The sequence below is a fragment of the Urocampus carinirostris genome, chromosome 11, assembly GCF_059441175.1.
Source record: "Urocampus carinirostris isolate Australia breed hairy pipefish chromosome 11, RoL_Ucar_1.0, whole genome shotgun sequence".
Taxonomy (NCBI): domain Eukaryota; kingdom Metazoa; phylum Chordata; class Actinopteri; order Syngnathiformes; family Syngnathidae; genus Urocampus; species Urocampus carinirostris.
In genome coordinates this window covers 41,644,707-41,666,383 of record NC_142359.1, presented here as the reverse complement: position 1 = coordinate 41,666,383, position 21,677 = coordinate 41,644,707, and the positions used below count along the sequence as shown (strand labels likewise).

The following is a 21,677-nucleotide window of genomic DNA, read 5'->3' as shown; positions in this document are numbered from 1 at the left end:
AGTGCTAAAAATACGCTAGGTATAGAATATAACCGCTGAACGTTTTAAATAAGATCCCTTATGAAGAGAAAGAACATTGGTCCTCAATTATCGGAGCCCCCTTCTGGAGCCAGGCCTGGAGGTTGGGTCCGCTGGCGAGCGCCTGTTGGCCGGACCTTTGCCCACAGGGTTTTTTGGCCGGGTACAGCCCAAAGGGACGACGTGGGACCCTCTTCCCATGGGCTCCCCACCTGTAGGAAGAGCCAAAGGGGTTGGGTGCGCAGAGAGCTGGGTAGCGGCCAAGAGAGGGGTCCTTGTCGCGACGATCCCCGGCTACAGAAACTGGCTTTAGGGACATGGAATGTTACCTCTCTGGCAGGGAAGGAGCCCGAGTTGGTGTGTGAGTTTGAGAGGTTCCGACTGGATATAGTCAGACTCCCCTCCACACACGGCTTAAGCTTTGGTACCAGTCCTCTCGAGAGGGGATGGACTCTCTTCCACTTTGGAATTGCCCGTGGTGAGAGGCATATTAGGTGCTCCACGGTTCAGCGCCTGTATGTTGGGGTTCACCCCAGTAGACGAGAGGGTAGCCTCCCTCCGCCTTCGGACTGACTGTTGTTTGTGCTTATGCACCATATATATAGTTCAGAGTACCCACCCTTCTTGAGGTCCTTAGAGGGTGTGCTTGAAAGCGCGCCCCCCTGGGTACTCCCTCGTACTGCTGGGAGACTTAAACGCTTACGTGGGCAACAACAGCGAGACCTTGAGGGAAGAACGGCCCCCCTGACCTGAACCTGAGCGGTGTTTTGTTATTGGACTTCTGTGCCTGTCATGGTTTGTCCATAACGAACACCATGTTCAGACATAAGGGTGTCCATATGTGCACTTGGCACTAGGATACCCTAGGCCGTAGTTCGATGATTGACTTTGTCGTCGTTTCGTCGGACCTGCGGCCGCATGTTCTGGACACTTGGGTGAAGAGAGGGGTGGAGCTGTCAACTGATCACCACCTGGTGGTGAGTTGGCTCCCATGGTGGGGGAAGATGCCGGTCCGACCCGGCAGACCCAAGCGTGATGTGAGGGTCTGTTGGGAACCGCTAGCAGAATCTCCTGTCAGAAGATGTTTCAATTCATACCTCCGGCAGAACTTTGCCCATGTCCCGAGGGAGGCGGGTGACATTGAGTCCGAGTGGACCATGTTCCGTGCCTCCATTGTCGAAGCGGCTGTTCGGAGCTGTGGCCGTAAGGTAGTCGGTGCCTGCCGCGGCGGCAACCCTCAGACCCGTTGGTGGTCACCAGTGGTGAGGGATGCCGTCAAGTTGAAGAAAGTGTCTTATTGGGCCTTCCTGGCCTGTGGGACTCTGGAAGCAGCTGGCAGGTATAGGCTGGCCTAGCGGAATGCGGCTTCGGCGGTTGCCGAGGCAAAAACTCGGGCATGACAAGGCCATGGAAGCAGACTTTGGCGAGGCCATGGAAGCAGACTTCTGAACGCCTTCGAGGAAATTCTGGTCCATCATCCGGCGTCTTAGGGGGGGGTTGCGGTGTGCCATCGACACTGTGTATAGTGCCGATGGGGCGCTGCTGACCTCGACCCGGGACGTTGTGACTCGGTGGGCGGAATACTTCGAAGACCTCCTCAATCCCACCAACACGTCTTCCTCTGGGGAAGCAGAGTCGGCGGACTCTGAGTAGGGCTCCCGCATCTCTTGGGTTGAAGTCACCGAGGTGGTCAAAAAGCTCCTCGGTGGCAGGGCCTCGGGGGTCGATGAAATCCGCCCGGAGTTCATTAAGGCTCTGGATGTTGTGGGCGTGTCATAGTTGACATGCCTCTGCAACATCGCGTGGACAGTGCCTCTGGACTGGCAGACTGGGATGGTGGTTCCCCTCTTTAATAAGGGGGGCTGGAGAGTGTGTTCCAACTACAGGGGAATCACACTTTTCAGCCTCCCTGGTAAGTTCTATTCAGGGGTACTGGAGAGGTGGGTCGGACAAGAGGTCGAATCTCGGATTCAGGAGGAACAGTGTGGTTTTCGTCCTGGCCGTGGAACACTGGACCAGCTCTACACACTCTGCAGGGTTCTTGAGGTTGCATTGGAGTTTGCCTGTCCGGTCTACATGTGTTTTGTGGACTTGGAGAAGGCATTCCTCGGGAGGCCCTGGAAGCAGCTGGCAGGTATAGGCTGGCCTAGCGGAATGCGGCTTCGGCGCTTGCCGAGGCAAAAACTCGGGCATGACAGGGCTGTGCGGTCCCTGTATGCCCGGTGCCAGAGTCTGGTCCGCATTGCCGGCAGTAAGTCTGATTCGTTCCCGGTGAGGGTTGGACTCCGCCAGGGCTGCCCTTTGTCACCGATTCTGTTCATAACTTTTATGGACAGAATTTCTAGGTGCAGCCTTGGTGGGGATGGAGTCCGGTTTGGGGGCTTCAGCATTGCGTCACTGCTTTTTGCAGATGACGTGGTGCTGTTGGCTTCCTAAAGCCGTGATCTTCAGCTCTCGCTGGAGCGATTCGCAGCCGAGTGTGAAGCGGCCGGGATGAGGATCAGCACCTCTAAATCCGAGACCATGGTACTTAGTCGGAAAAGGGTGGCATGCTCCCTCCGGGTTGGGGATGAGATCTTGCCCCAAGTGGAGGAGTTCAAGTATCTTGCGGTCTTGTGAGACTTTAGTGAGTACTAATGCGTACCTAATGTATATGTACATCATTTTATTTATCTAAGTTCCAAAGGAGTCTGGTTTTTGACATTGAAGACTATATGCCGCATTACTTTCATAACCCCCTTTCATGGTGCCCTTGCGTAACCAGTGTTATGTAGCTGCTTCAGAATAGGCGAACTCCCCAGTAAATAAGGGGTTACCAAAGTGGATTTTATATTGCAACTAATTAGAATAAAATATGAATTTATATTTTGGCAAGACTTGAATTGAGTTTATTGTATTTCACGAACGGAGGGTGTTTACAGTAGTACAATGCCTTGATAAAAGGATTGCTTTTGTTGTTTAGGTTTGTAATCAACTTAACATTTACATTTTCAGGAGACATTTTGTATTATCTGGCGCCTCACATTGGTAATAGAAATAACCTTAATTCATTTAAAAATGATTAATAAATGAATTAAAATCAATGTTTTTTAAATAATCATAGGTCTAGAAATTTACATTTATTTTACACAACTTGAGCCTCACCCATAGGGAGCTGAAAAGATTAACCGCCCCAAATCTCAAAAGCTCTGTGAAAGGCTGGGCAGAAAGGCAAAGCTCTCGATCTACCGGTCGATCTACGTACCTACCCTCACCTATGGTCATGCACTTTGGGTCATGACCGAAAGAACACGATCCCGGATACAAGTGGCCGAAATAAGTTTCCCCCGCGGGGTGTCTGGGTCTCCCCTTAGAGATGAGGTGAGAAGCTCAGTCATCCGGGAGGGACTCTGTGTGGAGCCACTGCTCCTCCGCGTTGAGAGGAACCAGTTGAGGTGGCTCGGGCATCTGATAAGGATTCCTCTTGGACGCCTCCCTCGGGAGGTGTTCGGGGCATGTCCCACCGGCAGGAGGCCCCGAGGGCGACCCAGGACAAGCTGGAAAGACTATGTCTCTCGGCTGGCTTGAGAATGCCTCGGTATCTCGTCGGATGAGCTGGAGGTGGTTCAAAATGTACTAATCACAAAACCGTCACGATTAGTCTGAAACAAGATACCTGAAAACTATAGAGCCGAAGTAAATCACAAATTACGTCTTCAAAAATAGCTTCATTATATCCATGGCAAGACAGAGAATCCAACCGTGTCAAATATTTACTCAAAAACACTAGATGGCGATGGATTAAAAAAAACTGCCAAAAAGCCTGTCTGCTTGGTTCGACATTCCCTCTTGTAATTGGTTTTGTTGTGTTGGTTTGCTCCCAAACTCCCTTTTAAAAAGAACAGACTAGTAGAATTATTCCCAATATGGTAGTTGGCCTCTGACCTTTCGATTGACACCACTGTTGACCAAGAGCAGGTTTTTTTTTTCACTGTCCCCTTCCTGCATTAGCCTGTTTGCTAAAATTCTATAGCTCTAAATATCTTCAGCCAGTAGTAACAGATTTGAATGACAATTGACACAATAGTTGGCCAATGAAATCCTCAATATAATGTTCTGCCATTTTTTTAGGGGTGTATTTAAATCAGAGCCGAAAATAACGTCCGCAAGGCAAGTGGTGATACATTTTTCAGCACCATTATTACGCGTAAGTGTGCACAGTCATTGATTTTGACTTCTGAAAAGAGAAGTCAAACATTTACAACTCTTTCGAAATGTCTAAAAATTGCCAAAAAATTAAAAGCTAATATGCTCATACTAGACTCATCTCTTGGCACTTAATTGCAAAAAGAAAATGCATGCGAGAATAAAGAGAATTTTTGTGTTCCAACTCGTACCAATGTTTGTACTTATGTACTCAAGAAACGTCTTGGATTGAGATTATAGGCCAATTTTACAGGAACATTAAACAACCTCCTCCAAAGGGCTTGGATGCTTTCTAACATAGAATCCTTCCACTCGAGTGTTTCTATTTCCAGAGTGTGCGTCCGTAGCTGCACACATGACTAACGCACAATGCATATTCAAATGTTTAAACCCTTGTTTTCTGTATTTCGAATAAATGTCATGTTTTTCAGAAAGAGGCACCAGAAGCGTCAGACGCCCACTCACAAGCTGTCAGCCCAGAGCGCCAAGCAATGGATGCTGCCCCTGATCAGTCCTCCTCAGAAGGTAAGACCTAACTTTTCTAAAATTTGTACAATCTCATAGCAAATTTGTCAGTCTAACATGTCAGTTTGGTTAGTCAGTCTCACATTGAAAGAAGCTTCCTTGAATGTTTCTAAAAGATTTATATTACAGCAAACATATATGGCCTTTTTGAATGGTTTTGGACTCTGTATACCATACAAATTATATACATGTATATTTTTTATACCATACTGTCAAATATTGATTTTGTTTCTCACCAACAATTCTATATGAGAGAGAGCTCTTTGTCTGTGTAATACATCAATTGATTCCGCGGAACTGTCTTTTAGTTTAGCAACAGCGAAGTGGATGACATCATACCCTAGGCCAAAAGTTCGACGTCACTGCAGCAGAAATCTTGGTGCCCAGGGTTACACCACCTCGTGTTTACGTAGATGGCGAGTCCACATCCTCTCTGCTTCCCGCAGGCGTTTGTGTCTCTGTCTGCCCTAACAGCGCTGTAGCTGGGTAGCTCCACGTTAGCGTCTGAGATGCTAGACGTGAGCCACGTTTCCGTAAACCACAGCAAACTGCACTCCCTGTACGCTTTGATGTTTATCACCAGCAGTGTCAGTTCGTCTGTCTTATTTGGTAGGGAGTTCACATTTACCATGATTTCGGACGGTACCGAAGGCTTATAACGCTGCTAGCTGCTTAGCCTTCACCTTAGCTCCGGCTCTGCAGCCAAGATAGGGCCCCATTCATCACGCCGGCACGAGAAATCTTCAGGGCAAGGAGTTGATTCCTCGAATAAACGTATTTTTGTGCGTTAAAACCCATAACGATAGAATAAAGTAATCCAAAGTGTATTTGTCAAACGGGACGAAAAACACCAAAGATAGAAGCGGACAATTAAAACAATAAATCACAAAAAGAGCGAAATAACACAGAGCTGCTGGAAAGGCTGCCGCTCGCTGCGGCGCCTATTATGTACACTTTATGAGTACACTTTATGTAGGACAAATTGGGGCGAGGAAAGTGATGTCATGCTCATCCACGCGGGGTTTTTTGCTATTTGTTATTGTCGCATGAAAATGATGAATCGGGCACCTACCTCAAGTGCAGTCCAAACATTGACCCCATTTGAAGTGTTTATTCAAGCACAATTAAGAAATACTTGCAGGCGCATCATGCTAAGGCTGGAATGACATGGGCGGCAGCGAGTAAAAAAGTTCCAAATTCTGTTCCGCTTATTTAATAATAAAGTGAATTAAAATTTTACTTTTGGGCAAACAATGCTTCTCGAAGCAAAGTAATAGGGTTTTTTTTTCCCCAGGGCCAGAGATGCATGAGAATATGTCATCTCAGTCCTCAGGCACAACTCTGAATGTGAGCACTTTTTTTGACCCTGCAACTTTGTCCATAACCAATGCAGAGACTCCTGTAAGTGAAAGGTGAGTTAAGACAGTGTTGCTCCTCATCTCCTAACACTATTTTTGTGATGTACTTACAATTTTGGGCCTGTCTACAAGCACTACTTGTAAATATTTCCTATCCTATATTTCTTGTGTTGTTCTTTATGTTGAATGGTCTGCGATTATATAGCGCTTTTTTAGTCATGGTAGACCTCCCAAAGCGCTTTACAATGTTGATCACACCTACCCATTCACATACACACTTGTACACCGACACTCTAATTCCCCTGATAAGCGGGTAGGCTATCAGTGTCTTGCGCAAGGGCACTTCGACATTTAACTCTGAGGAGCTAGGAATCAAACCTGCGACCTCAATTTATCATTCCTCGCTGTTGTTTGTCATTTTGACTTATGCACTATTTACATCATTTTCACGATTGGTCAATAATGTTGCACTATATTAGCTTCAGGTAACAAGACTTACAGTGATGCAAAAGTGGAAAGAAAATGACCGTGGAATCGAGGCTTAATAATTACGAAGATGCAGGCAGCGTTGCCCTCTCAATGACTCTAATCAAACAAATTGGGACAATTTATATGAATAAGGAGGCAATCAAATCATGGAAAGCTTCTGAGGGCATGTCAATCATCGCAAATGGAAGGTTTATTTTCAAAACGCCCCACACTTCACATTAGGTATAGTAGGTAGGTATAGTGTCCTTTGGATTGTACTCTTCATTCTTCACGAGGTGATATCTTGCATGGGGCTCCACTTCAATTGAGATTGACAGTCATGTTTAGATGTTCTTCTATCTTCTCCTGAATGCTCCAGCACTGGACCTTTTTTTCACCAAGCTTCTTGGCAATTGCTCTGTAGCCCTATCCAGCCTTGTGAAGTTGTACAGTTGTGTTTATGGTATGTCTTTGGACAGCTCTTTGGTCTTCCCCATGTTACAAGTTCAAATCTTACTGTTTGCATGGGGTGGACAGGTGTCTTTATGCAGCTAACGACCTCAAACAGGTGCATCTGTTTCAGGATGATACATGGAGTGCAAAGGGATTTCTCATGGGCTGACTAACAGGTCTTCCAGGGTCAGAATTCTAGATGATACAGAGGTGTTCAAATACTTATTTGCAGCAGTATCACACACATAAATTGTTAAAAAATCATGCATTGGGATTTCTGGATTTTTCTTTTTAGCTTATCCCTCTCACAGTGGACATGCCCCTACGAGGAAAATGTCAGACCCCTCCATGATTTCTAAGTGGGAGGAATGGCAAAATAGCAGGGTGTTCAAATACTTGTTTTCTTCACTGTATGTATACACAGATACTCATGTGCACATATACACAAGCTACATACAGTGGAACCTCGATTTTCGAACGCCTCTCAGTTCGAACAAATCGGTTCTCGACCCAAAATTTCGAGAAATTCTTGCTTCGCTTTTCGTTCAAAAAATCGGAGTTCGAACGCCGGTATGCTAGGGGCGATGCTGAGCGGCGTACAGGTGTATATTGCCCCCACCCCTCGTGAAGAACTGTTGTCACGTGAGCGCGCACTCCTTTTTGCTTTCATTATTAATATCGGTGAACAGAGTGTTTTAACCCCTAATTATGCCTCGGAAGAAGGTCGGTGCAAGCAGCAAAGTTGCTACAGGTGAAAAAAGAAGGGTAGTGCGTACAACTATCGCATTTAAGAAAGAAATAATATCAAAATATGAAAAAGATGTGCGAGTTTCCCTTCTTTTGAGGGAATAGAGCATGGCTTCTGCAGACCACCACAAAGGTAAGAAATCCTATTATTAAATATTTTCTTTATCCTTTAACCGCTCACCACTTGTTGTGGAGACCCGGGTGCTAAATGATGTGTAAACGACCTGATTTTTCTAGTTTTACACGTTCATGTTAGCGTAATCTTTCGTACGGAAGAATCTTTCGTACGAAAGATTACGCTAACGCGAACGTACGATTAGCCTGGGTTAGCTTCATGTTTACATTCGTGGCAAACATTGAGGGTGTTGGAACGGATTAAAACGGTTTTACATTACTTTTAATGGGAAAAAACGATTTCGGTGATCGACCAAATCGGTTTTCGAACAGGGTTCTGGAACGGATTATGGTCGAGAACCGAGGTTCCACTGTACATGCATTTACACTCATACAATCATACATCTTACGTACATACCTGTATATATATATATATATATATATATATATATATATATATATATATATATATATATATATATATATATATATATTCATATATAAACACATACATATGTAACTACATACAATTAGACCTCTGCCTCTCGTTACTGTGCCATTTTACTACATAAATCAATTTCACCAATAATTATTCATGGTCCTTCTCCTTCATACCCACTGAACACATCAATTATCTTTTCTTTAACTGATGGATATTTTGACTTTGCTTCAGGTTCTCATTGTGATTTATATTGTTTACACCAGTTATAGATATACAAAAACGTTTCAATTTTGTTCTTGCATATAAGATTTTGAAGTTGTCTGCACCTAAACTGATGTTGATTAGTGGCACAATGGGATGTTTTTCTACTGGGTCTAGTAATTGTAGGGAAGATACTTTGACTATGCATTAAATTCACAAAGTCATCAATGCTTTTTGCTTGTTGGTTTGATATATCAGTAATATAATACGTACAAATATATTTTTGTTAGCTTTTGTTTTATAATCATGCTTTCCATCCACGCTGTGAACTTGTCTATGCTAGTACCTAGAGATCCATACACAAAACTTAAGATAATATATTTTTTCTTTTCCATACATATCTTTATTGTGATACATTTTAAGAAGATTGCCGACCATCTGGGTCCTCTCACCAACTCTTTTGAAATTCAAGTTCAGATCCACATAAAGTGCAACACCACCTCCACCTTTACTTTGTCGTTTATAAATTCTTAGCACTCCATCTGGAATCCCCCTTTTCAGTAGTAATCACGTCACACTGGGCATTTGTATATTGTATTCTTTTTGCTTTATTATTGTATTGTTCTCAGCTCAGGGATGCTGCTGGAAATGTGAATTTCCCTTCGGGGATGAATAAAGTATCTATCTATCTATCTATCTATCTATCTATCTATCTATCTATCTATCTATCTATCTATCTATCTATCTCTATCTATCTAATCAAAGTTTCAGAAATGGCAATTCTGTCAAATGGCTGTTTAAATGTACATAGATATTTCCTAAAGCTATTATTTTTACATAAACTTTGGCAAATGAAGTGCATTATAGATTATTTGTCCTTTTATAAAATGCTTCCATTTTACTGATCATTACTATAATAAGAATACGTAGTTTGTGGGACAGAAAAGGTTATTGTCTTGATCAATGTCCTGTAATGTCAGAGGTTCTCCTTTTATTGTAGTCAAATGTTGGTAGTTCCTGTTGTTCATATGCCTTTATCCACTATAAAATATTTAATTTCCTTTCCCCAAATGTAATGGAAAAAAAGAAATCAACTATTTTAATGAAAGTTTGAATAAAATGTTTATTTTGTACTGTTAAAAAAGTTTAATCTGCTATGCCAGCAATCAAGAACTATTGGATTCATCATAAAAAAACTAGAATGATGAGCAATAATTCTCATTTTATGTTTGCAAAATGTTTTTACCTTTACAAAAGAAAATTGAACTTTTAAAAATGTAAAATGTTTTTAAAGGTGAGGTGTGGCATTTTGAAACTTCAATCGTAAGCCAGGAGATGGCAGCAGAGTAACAAAAATGTGTGTGCATTTCATAGACACACTGGAATAAACTTAATTTTTCCTCTAGGGGTTTGTTCCACCTCAAACAGGCCTGATTAAGTAAGTAAAGTAAGTTGAAAGCAGATTGGTGCATGATGTAACTTTTTAAGAACATCCTATCTTAAAGTAATTAGAATGCCTCCTTTCGATAAAGTTTTAATAGTATCAGTGCCTTTCATCATTTTCTCTAATGCGATCCTGGCCTTCATTTGCTAGTCAAAGGATGTTTTCCTGTTTGCGGGAGGAGTTGCGCTCGCGAAATGCTTTGCATAACCTCAACCCATCAACACAGAAGGATGAAATTAGTGTCGCATCAGAATGATGTATTAAGACGATAAGGAATTTAAATTGGTTGACATGGCCCGTTCTGTCCTCAGCATCCCGCTGTCTGGCGATGACCACATGGACAAAATGGAAACCATGCTGAGGAGCATAACGGTCAGTAAATACATAATTTGACTGGGGAAAACTTCATTTTCTTCCAGTGTACTAATTCCCCTGTTCTCATTCCTCCACCAAGCTTTGATACAGGGTGTGTGTTGTTATTTTTTTTTAAGGGAAGTGATAAGCTCGAGAATGACTGAAATAGTTTTCACTCTGAGGTGCTGAGTGAATTGTCCTCTCACTCCTTAGGGGAAGATCTGTGATTCTAAAAGCTTTTCTTAACTGAGCTATGATGTCAGATGCTAATCTTTTTTTTTTTTTTTTAACTTCAAATTGTGCATCATGTACAGTTGTAGTATTGCACAATATCCTGTTGTGATGCTCCGAGCCAGAACGCTCACTTTACCTTGTGAATACTAACACAAATGTGTATGCAGGCGGTTCACCTCCTCCACTTAGCACACACATTCATACACGTTATGTAAGATTTTCAACCAAACATCACTGTGGAGCTCAGATTTACACTTAAATGAGGCTGTCGTTACAAGCAGGAACTAATCATTTTATAACTTCAGAGCTCGAAACTGGTCAAGTCTGCACCCAGATCAGCATCAGGGGACATGTGAGTAGCATCAACACTTCATCTTTATTTTATCTGACATAATTCCCGACATTGTTTTTCAGAACTAATCAGCTTCCCGTCTTGGTTGAAGAAGAGGAAAGCATGGAGTATGCCACAGCTCAAATCGAGGAAGTCAGAATAACCGGTAGAAAAAATAAAATTTGTTTACGGCTTGGTACATGTGAGCATTTCACCAACAACCCACCTTTTGCCAAGGGACAGAGCAGCTCACCAGCGTAACTGTGTGTGAACAGTCGCGCGTGTCCTCAGTGCAGAATGGCCAATCAGAGATCAGCACCACCTGTGAGTCGAGTACATCAGAAGACAAAAAGGAGAAATACAAGAAACTGGTGAGGTTTGTTTGTGTGTGTGTGGGGGGGGTTATATATACAGTGGGACATCGCGGTTCGACGTTCGCGGCTTCAGAGCTTCGCGGTCTGTAATGGTTAAAAAAAAAAATATATATATATATATATTTTTTTTTTTAAGGGGCACAGATTTGCACTTTTTGCGGGGTTTTTCGGCGGAACGTCAGCAGACGCGGGGTAAGGCGGCCGGCTGGATGGGACGGGACGGGGTAGGGGGGGGTTTCGCGACGGAGCGAGTTCGGCGGACGCGGTGTCACACGGCGCGACGCGAGAAAAGGCGGCGGGCGTGATCGGGCTACCCCCATAACTGAGGGGAGCCAGCTCATCCGACGACCCCAGTAGCGCGGCGCGACGACAGGCGGCCGTCCGCGCGTGGCCGATGTGCGCGGGACCCCCGTTACTGTGTCGGTGTCGTGCGTATCGCGCCCGAAAGTACCCGCGCTGCGGGTTAGGGGCTCGCTCGCGGGAGCGACCGAACGGCACCCGCGGTGCGGCGCAAGTTAAAACCCTGTCGTGAATTTGTCTCCCATCGTCCCGGGCAGACGTAAAATCGCCCAGCTGTACGAGTCTTAGCGGTGGATCACTCGGCTCGTGCGTCGATGAAGAACTCAGCTAGCTGCGAGAACTAATGTGATTTGCAGCTGCGATTGGCTGGCAACTAGTTCGGGGTGTCCCATGCCCACTGCCTGGAGATGGCTGGGATGCGCTCCAGCCCCCCCGCGACCCTAATAAGGATAAGCGGTGCAGATAATGAGATGAGATGATTTTTTAATTTTTTTTAAGGGTCGTCGCTACTTTGCACATTTTCACTCTTTGCGGGTGGTTTTGTTCCCCATTAACCGGGTCTAAAAATATACTAATTTGAAAAAAGGTGCAGGTGCACAGCTACTTCGCAGATTTTCACTTATCGCGGGTTGTTTTGTTCCCCATTAACCGCGATAACCGAGATCCCACTGTATTCCAATTGTTCTCTGAGATAATGCACAGGACAGTCTTTCTCGTCTTTGACTTCTTGAGCTGTGATGTCATATGAAGAACACTAGCAACCTAGCAAGCCAGTCAGCATATCGGTTTACATGTTAATTAGTTGAAAATAATTTGAGTGTTGCAAGCAGATTTGTCTTTTTTTTTGTGAATAATGCCTTGGTGTTTTGTCGCAGGTGGGTGTAGCAATGGTAACACAAATGGTGAGTAGCTAATTAGGGTGAACTGGTGAAAAAAAAAAACACTGGGCTAACGAGGGCTAACCCAGCCGGGACATGGATGGCTAATCGGATGCTATTCAAGTCAAGTCAAGTCAAGTCATTTTTATTTGTATATTCCTTAATCACAAATAGTCTCTAAGGGCTTCACAAGTTATTACATATAAGAAGTTTAGGTTATTCGTATGCTATAGAGTAGAAGTGAGTTTTAAGCTTAGATTTAAACATTTCCACTGAGGTTGCAGATCGGATCTCAGGGGGAAGAGCATTCCACAACGCCGGTGCCCGGATGGAGAACGCTCTCGAACCAGCGGAACACTTCTTAGCTCTTGGGATCACCAGGAGACCGGCGCTCTCGGAACGAAGGCTTCGGGCCGGGACATAGGGGAAAATCAGATCTGAAAGATATGAGGGGGAAAGTCCATGTATGATTTTGTATAGTAATAGGAGAACCTTAAAATCGCATCTTAGGCTAACAGGGAGCCAATGCACGTTAGCCAAAATTGGGATGCTATTGAGGGCGAACTGGGATTGATTGGTGGAAAAACGTGAGGGTGGCCATCCAAAATCATGCAGTAGGCAGTCAGGATAATTGGGAGCTAACAACAAAAACGGACCCAGCCGTAAATATACCAAATGATCACGGCAGACTACCGAATGCTATAGAGGGTTAACCGGGGCCTATTGGCCGAAAAGCAGCGGGCTGGTCAACCAAAAGCATGCAGTATGTTGTCAAAATAATCGGGCGCAAACAAAAAAATGACGACTGCAATAAACACGAAGCCAACCCTAGATATATCAATTGCTATACAAGGTGAACCAGGTTCAATCGGTGGAAAAACGGGTGACTGGTCGACTGAAAACATGTAGTTAGCAGCCAAGCTACCCAGGAACCTATGACAAAAAAAAACGACCACGGCAACAATCACAGCGGGGGGCAAACCTGGATCAAATAAAACTGAAAGCCCTAGCCCAGACGTTAACGTGGAGCTATCTGGACAATATTACATTAATTGCAAAATGCACGTCAAAAACAAAAAAGGAAAAATCCCAATCACCTACCTAAAAGGAGGTGAAGGCAAAAAAGAACGCATGCTGAGGTTAACTACCCCACACAGCTTTTGATGAACAAAGTCTGCAACTCGGACAAAAAGGTCAGAAGTCCCTCAGTGACATGATAAGCAAAGTTCCAATTTTTCCAAGCAGAAATGGGCGCTATACAATCTCGGTTCACTACAATTTATTAACAGGATCCTTGTTCTTGGACTGTCTTGGATGTCACAGCTCTCGGGGATATGAGGTCAAACTGTCAACTTTGGGAATACATTTATTAGTCAAGTCAAGTCATGTTTATTTGTATAGCCCTTAATGAGTCTCAAAGGGCTGCACAGACCACAGATTATTGTAAACCACAGACTATTATGACACCATCACCTGATCTAAAACCTACATGTAGGCAAATAATACACAGATACACAGATATTGTCAACACACAATATAGGTTATTCATATGTTATAGAATAGAAGTGTGTTTTAAGCTTAGATTTAAACATTTACACTGAGGTTGCAGATCGAATCTCAGGGGGAAGAGCATTCCACAGCGAACCCGAAAGCGGTTCAAACAGGCAAGTAGTCGGTTTATTTACCACCAGTTTAAGATTATCAAATGACAGATCATTAAATCAGGGGAAAAAATCCCTGGACAGCCACCATGTCGCGCATCTATAGATTTCAGACCTCTAATAAGTGATGTAAGATGATGTTAACATTATCTTTAGAAATTTCTTCCCGTATTCGTTGAATCTTCTTATTAAAGAACACCATAAAGTCATGGGCTGAATGGGTAGAACTATCTCGAATAATCTGTTGCCTCGTTCGCGATGCTACAGTGTCAAAGTATTTTGGGGCTATTCTTTTGTGCTGCAATCACCTTCGAAAAATAGGCTGATTTTGCAGAGGCAAGGGCTGCTTTATACTTTAACAAGTTGTCACACCAACCTCAAGCTTGGTGGCGCGCCATTTTCTTTCAGATTTCCTGCAGTCTTGTATAAGCGATCTAGTTTCATCAGTAAATCAAGGCGTGCGTTTTTTAGTTCGTGATTTAAGCTGTAGGGGCGCTACTGATTCCAGAACACTAGCCAGGGTAGCATTCAACTCATTCATGAGTGAATCAATAGAGCCTTTATATAAAGGAAAATATGCAACTACTCCAGAAAGATCAGAGAGCTCAGAAACTAGAAATTTGCGCATTATTATTATTTATTATCTGCATTATTGTGGGGAGGAACACTAAACGATCTGTGCCTTATTGGAAACATTAGTCGTTTATAATCCCTTTAAAGGTGCTAAATGGAATTTGAGAATTTGTCACTCTCTGCCGCCATTTCCTGGCTAATTGCCATGTTCGCTGCCTCATTCATGATCCGCGTGCAAGCACTTGTATTTCTAAGACATGCTGGAATAAACGTTTTTCCCCTATTTTTTAGGGTTTGGGTTGGCATCTTGGCTGTATTTGAAACAGACCTTTTCTTAACTTTACCATTTCAATACTACACGAATAACAAACTGCAATGAGGAGCGTGAACTAACACTCCTTTTTTAAATCTTAAGCTTTTAAATGTAAACAATGTAAGCTATTGGCTTTATCTGTTTATAAATGAACAATTTTAAGATGAAATCTTACAGTATGTAAATGTAGATCTCTGCATGCATATTTATTTGTAAATATATGAGAGGAAAATTGGACAGGCCCTTACTAACACTACCGCTTTACATATTAGACTACCACTTTTTTTTTTTTTAATCTACCATTTTTTTCGAAAAAAAAATAATCTTGGCTAAAGAATAGTATTTTTGGTTCGCTTTATTTTGAAGTATTTGTGCGTAAACGAAACACTCCATCGATCGCTTTCGATTTTCATTTTGGTAAAATTTGCCACTTTGTTTTAAACAAGCTCATGATTTTTATTTTTTTTTATATATTATGGTAACTGTGTTTTGCATGTAAAAACAGAGTGCGGAATAAAATCTACCACTAGAATACAACAAAACAATGTACGCTAACAGTACTATAAATGCGGTATATTAAGGACATAAGAGCCTAGTAAATGCAATGAAACTATGTTCGGTGTGACAAAAGTATTCTAACTTCATCTAATTCACGGCAACAATCTTTTTTTTTTTTTTTTTTATGAACGATGGAGTTGTCGGATCTGTGGAGTCTTTTATCGAGTAAATAACTGAATAATTCTGCTTTATTATGTTAAATTCAATGAAAAATGATGAAATACAAGGTTATTGATATTTCAAACATGCCGACTAAACTGTGAAACAATAAATTGTCCTGGACCTGCAGGAGTCAGACAATGTTGTCACTACAGAAGTTTCAGAGGTGGACCAGGCCAAACCAGAGAGGTGTCCAACGTCAGAAAAACAACGTATGTTTAGGACAAAAAAAAATTATCTAAAAATGTGTCTACATAAAATACGGAACTTCATTACTTCTCTAGATGAGTCGAAACTTCCCAACCATGATGTATCCAAAGAAGATAACCACAGGTAATAAACATTATTAGATTGGTTACTTTGCTTGGTGGATAGATGGTGCTTTTCTTAATTGCTCAATTTCTCTTCCAGCAGCCTGTCGGCCAATGACAAAGAGATTGAGGTTAGTTTTTCAACAACATAACACTGACACATTTTCATAAAAACTAAATAATCTCGTAAATGTGCACTTGTAGTCCAGCCATGAGTTTTTGTGTCCCTTTTTAGACGGACTTCCAGCGTTTAGCGTTGGGCTTCAAATGCGACATGTTTACATTAGAGAAGAGATTGCGGCTGGAGGAACGCTCGCGGGATCTGTCTGAGGAGAACGTCCGAAGGGAAGTGTCCAGCTGCCAGGGCTTACTGCAGGTTACCAGATTTTCAAGTACAGTAGAGTCCTAAAATACGACATTATCTGTTCCAAGGTAAGGACCGTGTAAAACTGGCATATAGTAGGGGATGGAGACCTATGTTGATTAGTTAATGCAGTCCGAGCCTTCAGTCCCTTCTGATTAAAACAAGAAAATAAATTATAGTGAGCACCAATGTTCCTTCTAAGCTTCCACAGGTCTAAGCGTTTACCTAAAGTCTGTGAGCTTTGCTTGGAACAACTGTGAGCTATATTAATCCAACATGTGGCACCATCACCAAACATGTTCAAAACCGGGAATCAAGTTATTTTTTTATGAGTTTCGCAAATGCCGAATTATTTTTCCCATTTTAATGTATTGACATATATACGAATGGAAAGGATGCATGGCCCACAAATGTCTGTGTGTTTACAATTTTACAGTACAATTTTACAGATTAAACATTTTTGAATGTATTTTTCGTTTCACAATACTACCATTTTTCGGGATTTATTTAGTCAGTTGCACAATACAGAACTGTAATCACACATATATTTGCACATTATTTGAATGCAACACGAGACTGATCAAATCCCCCCCCCCCCCCCCCCCCCTCCAAAACCTTTATTTTTTCATTTTTTTTCTGGACATTTACCCTGCTTTTTTTCCCTTTCCATTTTTTTATTTTTCCCATTTTGTTTCCTTTTTCTCTTAGCTTTTTACTCTTTAATTTTGGTTGTTTTTTTCTTCTCTTTACTTTTATTCTTGTGATTAAGGGCTATACAAATAAATTACTTGGTTTGAAACTATCGCGACAACATCGACGTAATCACGCAGGTAAATTAGGTCATGTAACTATGTGGTAAAGAATAATGCCCCTCGCCGTCTCTCTAGTCAACCCTCAAAATCGCAGTTTCACGCATCGATTTTTGTGCGCTGAATCGATTTTCTCTTGCCTGAGGAAGGTATGGGAAGTGCACAATCGCGCACGCACCCAGCTTAGAGGGAACATTGGACTATACTAATGTGTAATATACGTGCATTTGAAAAAATACATTATAAGTTTATATGTAAACAAAAAAATGTATTTACATTTGGTGAGACGTTACATCAGCTGATCTAATGGAGTAGGTGGATGAAGGAAAGGTGGTGGAGACTGGAAAAGAGGCTTGAAAATGAAACTGATTTTAATACTTATGATTGCAAACATTTTAATGTCTAGAAGATTTTCTTGCTTTAATTACCTCTGTTTTTAAAATTGCCCCGATCGTAGAAGCCCATGAAACTGTTGGTAGTGAATCGTGCCCTATTCGTATTTCTTAATAGTCACAAGATTTGTTTCCATGGTTATGTTTTTGTGTCTCCCTTCAGCGTCACTGCATGCCTTGGACCCATGCAAATTAAAACAGTCCAAAAAATACAGTATTGTCGCTGACTCGCAAAATCTAAAGTGCACAAGATTCTGAATGGAACAAGGGGGAAAGCAATATGAGAAGTAGTTTAGCCAATAGCATATCTGCATTTTCATGATGCAAACCAGCATTGTATATGACGTCGACCAATTAAAAGCATTTTGGAAACGTAACACAGACATATGCCTGAATACAGTTGGTGTCGTATAGTGTCCGAACTTAAGCATGTGGCTCTTTTGTGATTCATAATTTTACTGTCCAACATGCTTTGATACTCCCAGGCTCTGACTCCCCTTTGTGAGGATGACAACCAGTCAATGGAGATCATACACAGGCTTCAGAAAAACCTGGAAATCCTAATCCAGTCAATGGCCCGTGTGTCCAGTCGTTCCGAGATGCTTGGATCCATCCATCAGGTTAGCGTGTAACGCAGGGGTCAGGAACCTTTTTGACCCAAAGACCCATAAATGCAAAAATATTTTGATTCATTTATTTATTTTTATTTTTTTGAGAGCCACACCATATATTGAGACCGGAAAACCCGCTCTCCAGATAAAAGGCTAATTTTTCAGCACATTTTATTTTTTGACGTTTAATGTTTCATAAAATCTTTCAAATACTAATGCCTATTTTGCACACCTCCCAATTAGAAATATTCTGTTTTTTTATTATTTATTTTTTTATATTTCCAAAGACTTGTTTATACCATTCATATTCTTAGCTGTTGTCTTACTGCTGTAACAGAAAAAAAAAATCCCCATTGTGGGACGAATAAAGGATTACCGTAAATTCCGGACTAAAGAGCACACCTGATTATAAGCTGACTCACAACATTTTAAGAGGAAAACCGATTTTGTACTTATACAAGCCGCAACTGTATATAGGCCGCATGCACCCACATTGAAAAATGTAACACAAACATAAAATTGACCCAAACCCCACTTTAAGTCCCGCGATTGAAACTGAATGGTTTGAACAATTTTATTGACACTTTTAACAGCAATTAAACACATTCACAATTTCACCATATCATATTCTAACAATGTTTCTGGAGGTAAAGTCCTTCATTAAAGTACACAGTCCAAAAACCGGTAAAATGAACGGAAAATGATATCGGTACTTGAGGTTTGATGCAGACCTGCAGAGTCCGGGTCCCGTTGAAAGTAATCCAAGGAAAAAAGTGTATATTTCCAAAGGTAAGGGTGGGAAAATATATATATATCCACCGGGGCGGCAGTAGCTCAGGAGGTAGAGCGATCGTTTTAGGATTAAGGGATCCCAGTTCGAATCCCGGCTTGTCCGTGTTACTTGTCGAAGTGTCCTTGGGTAAGACACTGAACCCCCAATTACCCCCAATAAGCAGGTTAGCGCCTTACATGGCTGCACAGATCACGGCCGCTATTGGGAAATGTGAAGCACAATGTAAAGCGCTTTGGGAAGTCATTGACTTGAAAAGCGCTATATAAATGCAGATCATTTCATTTCAGATCATTTCATTTCACTATTGTCCGCCGCGTCCACAAACACGTCTCACCTTTACTCCACTTCCCGTCAGCCCGCGTTTGCTTCGCCCCTTCTTTCTCATTCGCCCGTGCAAAACATATCAGAATAAGTTTCTAAAATAAATACAAATAAATACATTACAAAGATATACAGTTGCAAATACATATTATACATGGTTACACATATTTACAAAGAAAGACAGTACACAGAGTTTTCAAAGCTTTAATAATAATATAACTTTCATCCCAAACGGTGCCTGTGACAGGGCAGTTAATGGTAGCTACACGCTAGCAACACGCTCGTAACAGAGTAAACGGATCTGTTAAAAAAACATACCGTACTTGTAAAAATCACGCTAAACCGTCCTTATCTTCCTCCTTAGAACTGAAGCCATCAAAGTCGTCTTCCTCAGTGTCAGAGAAACTTTGTCATATAGACGTCGTCCCACGCTCCCTTATTCCAAAACACGCTAGCAACACGCACAGTAAACGGGTCTGGTAAATTTTACGTGCAGTAGCTCTGTTTCCTTCTTTATCGGACTGCTCGATTGCTTTTAGCTTGAAAGCTGCGTCATGTGCTTTTCTTTTTGCATTTTGCATGATGAGGGTATGTTTATGTTAATTTAATTTGTGCACAAGCCAAGAGGTTGCAGTCTTCCTCTGCGCATATATTCCACCGGTCTAAATCTTACCTTTTGTACTCGAGCGCCGCTGGCGGCCGTTAGACAAATTACATAAATTGGCCGCATCACTGAATAAGCCGCAGGGTTGAAAGTTTGGGGAAAAAGTAGCGGCCTTATAGTCCGGAATTTACGGTATTTATCCTATCTTAGTATCTCAACAGTAAATCTGAATTATTTAATGAGCTTCCATATAAAGGATTATTTAGCGATTTACAGCCAAAACGGGCTCTGCTGGTATGACATCCTGACTGTAAACTGTAATTAAAATTGTCCTACATATAAGCCTACTGGGATCAGCTTCGCATGTTTGACAGTCTGTTTAGCATGAGCTGCCTGTGTTAAAAAAAAAAAAAAAAAAATCTGCTATACAGGAGAGTCGCATTGGCAAAGCAGTGGAGATAATGATTCAACACGTGGAGAACCTAAAGCGAGTGTACACCAAAGAGCATGCTGAGCTTCTGGAATTGCGTCAAACGCTCATGCAGAATGAGAAGTCGTTTGGGTCGCACTTGGACCGAGGTATACCGCGTCAACCCGAGACCCAATTCCAACCCAAGCCTTTAATTGTTCGGATTGTGTTCTTTCTAGATGACTTCTGTGGCAAGAAGTCACCGACATTGCAATACTACAAGGTCTGAGCTCACATAGTCTAATTTATTTTTCTATTTGGTCTCATGTCTTCTATTGACCCTTTGCGCGTGGTGCGCCGTGGACTTCTCTGGCAGAATGAGACCCATGACGGACGGCAAGAAGTACTTTAGCGCACCGCAGTTGAATAGGCAGTTGAGTTGAAACAAATACCAATAGCCACCACAGAAGAATAGAACAACCAATTATAACAATGGTGATTTATTGCTGCGCCAACCGGCAAGATTGTTTGAAATGTTATTGTATCCGTTTTGATTAAGACAAAAGACAATGTTTATCTGCAAATAACAGAGGGACTTGCAGCCCTTAAAATATTCCAGGATATGCAGCAAGCATTTTTCACTAGGTACTTTTGATTAATTTCCGATCAATTTTATGATAAGTTGGTACGAGTGTTGTGGCTAACTTTCACTCCCCAGCAGATGAATCTCACACCCCTTAATGTGAGGTCGCACTCACTTTTTCCTATACTTAACACTGAGTTTCGACAGAATCCGTGTCACGATCGTAGTCTGTATGTGTTTATTAAGGAATATTGATTGGCATGATTAAAACAAAAAAACAGTCCGCATTTGCGTGAAAGGTGGTGTGACTGCCGGGAATCGGAAATTGGCGACGATACGCGCCAAATACAATCAATGTAGCTACTGTAGCAATAAATAAAAATGACTATTTTTTGCAGCTTTAGGTTAAAGTCCATTTGAGATTTGATAGCACCCTGGATAAAACATATTAGCATGCACAGCTAACATAAGTGTCTTATCTTTGCAATCATGAGGTGCCTCAGCGGGTCAATGAGCAATACTAGTGCGTACTGGTAACTTTATCAGTTATGAAGAACTGGTAAGTACTGTATCTAGACTTTTATAAACCTTTAGATCAGCACCAATGTACTCGGATACTCCATCTACAATATAGTGGTAGAGATGGTGTGGCCTGAAGTCAAGCAGACTGGACGATCTGTTTAGATGTGTGAATATGTCAGGAGGAAGACTGTATAGGTCATAGTTAGTATTGCTAATGCTATCCTCTGTTCCTCCAATTTTTGTGCTTTCTGACAAGGTAAACCACATC

At 42.0% G+C, this 21,677-nt stretch overlaps 1 protein-coding gene across 1 annotated transcript in view; it reads left to right on the top strand.

Annotated features, from left to right (window-relative positions):
• The window catches only part of irag2 (inositol 1,4,5-triphosphate receptor associated 2), a 44,100-nt gene that overhangs the window by 15,034 nt on the left and 7,389 nt on the right, over nucleotides 1-21,677 (top strand). The window contains 14 exon segments of the mRNA XM_088348470.1: nucleotides 4,635-4,728; nucleotides 6,023-6,140; nucleotides 10,267-10,327; nucleotides 10,849-10,895; nucleotides 10,958-11,040; nucleotides 11,112-11,245; nucleotides 12,424-12,450; nucleotides 15,821-15,902; nucleotides 15,975-16,023; nucleotides 16,102-16,132; nucleotides 16,237-16,377; nucleotides 18,052-18,186; nucleotides 20,327-20,474; nucleotides 20,544-20,587. Of these exon segments, the coding sequence (XP_088204596.1) occupies nucleotides 4,635-4,728; nucleotides 6,023-6,140; nucleotides 10,267-10,327; nucleotides 10,849-10,895; nucleotides 10,958-11,040; nucleotides 11,112-11,245; nucleotides 12,424-12,450; nucleotides 15,821-15,902; nucleotides 15,975-16,023; nucleotides 16,102-16,132; nucleotides 16,237-16,377; nucleotides 18,052-18,186; nucleotides 20,327-20,474; nucleotides 20,544-20,587 (1,194 nt within the window).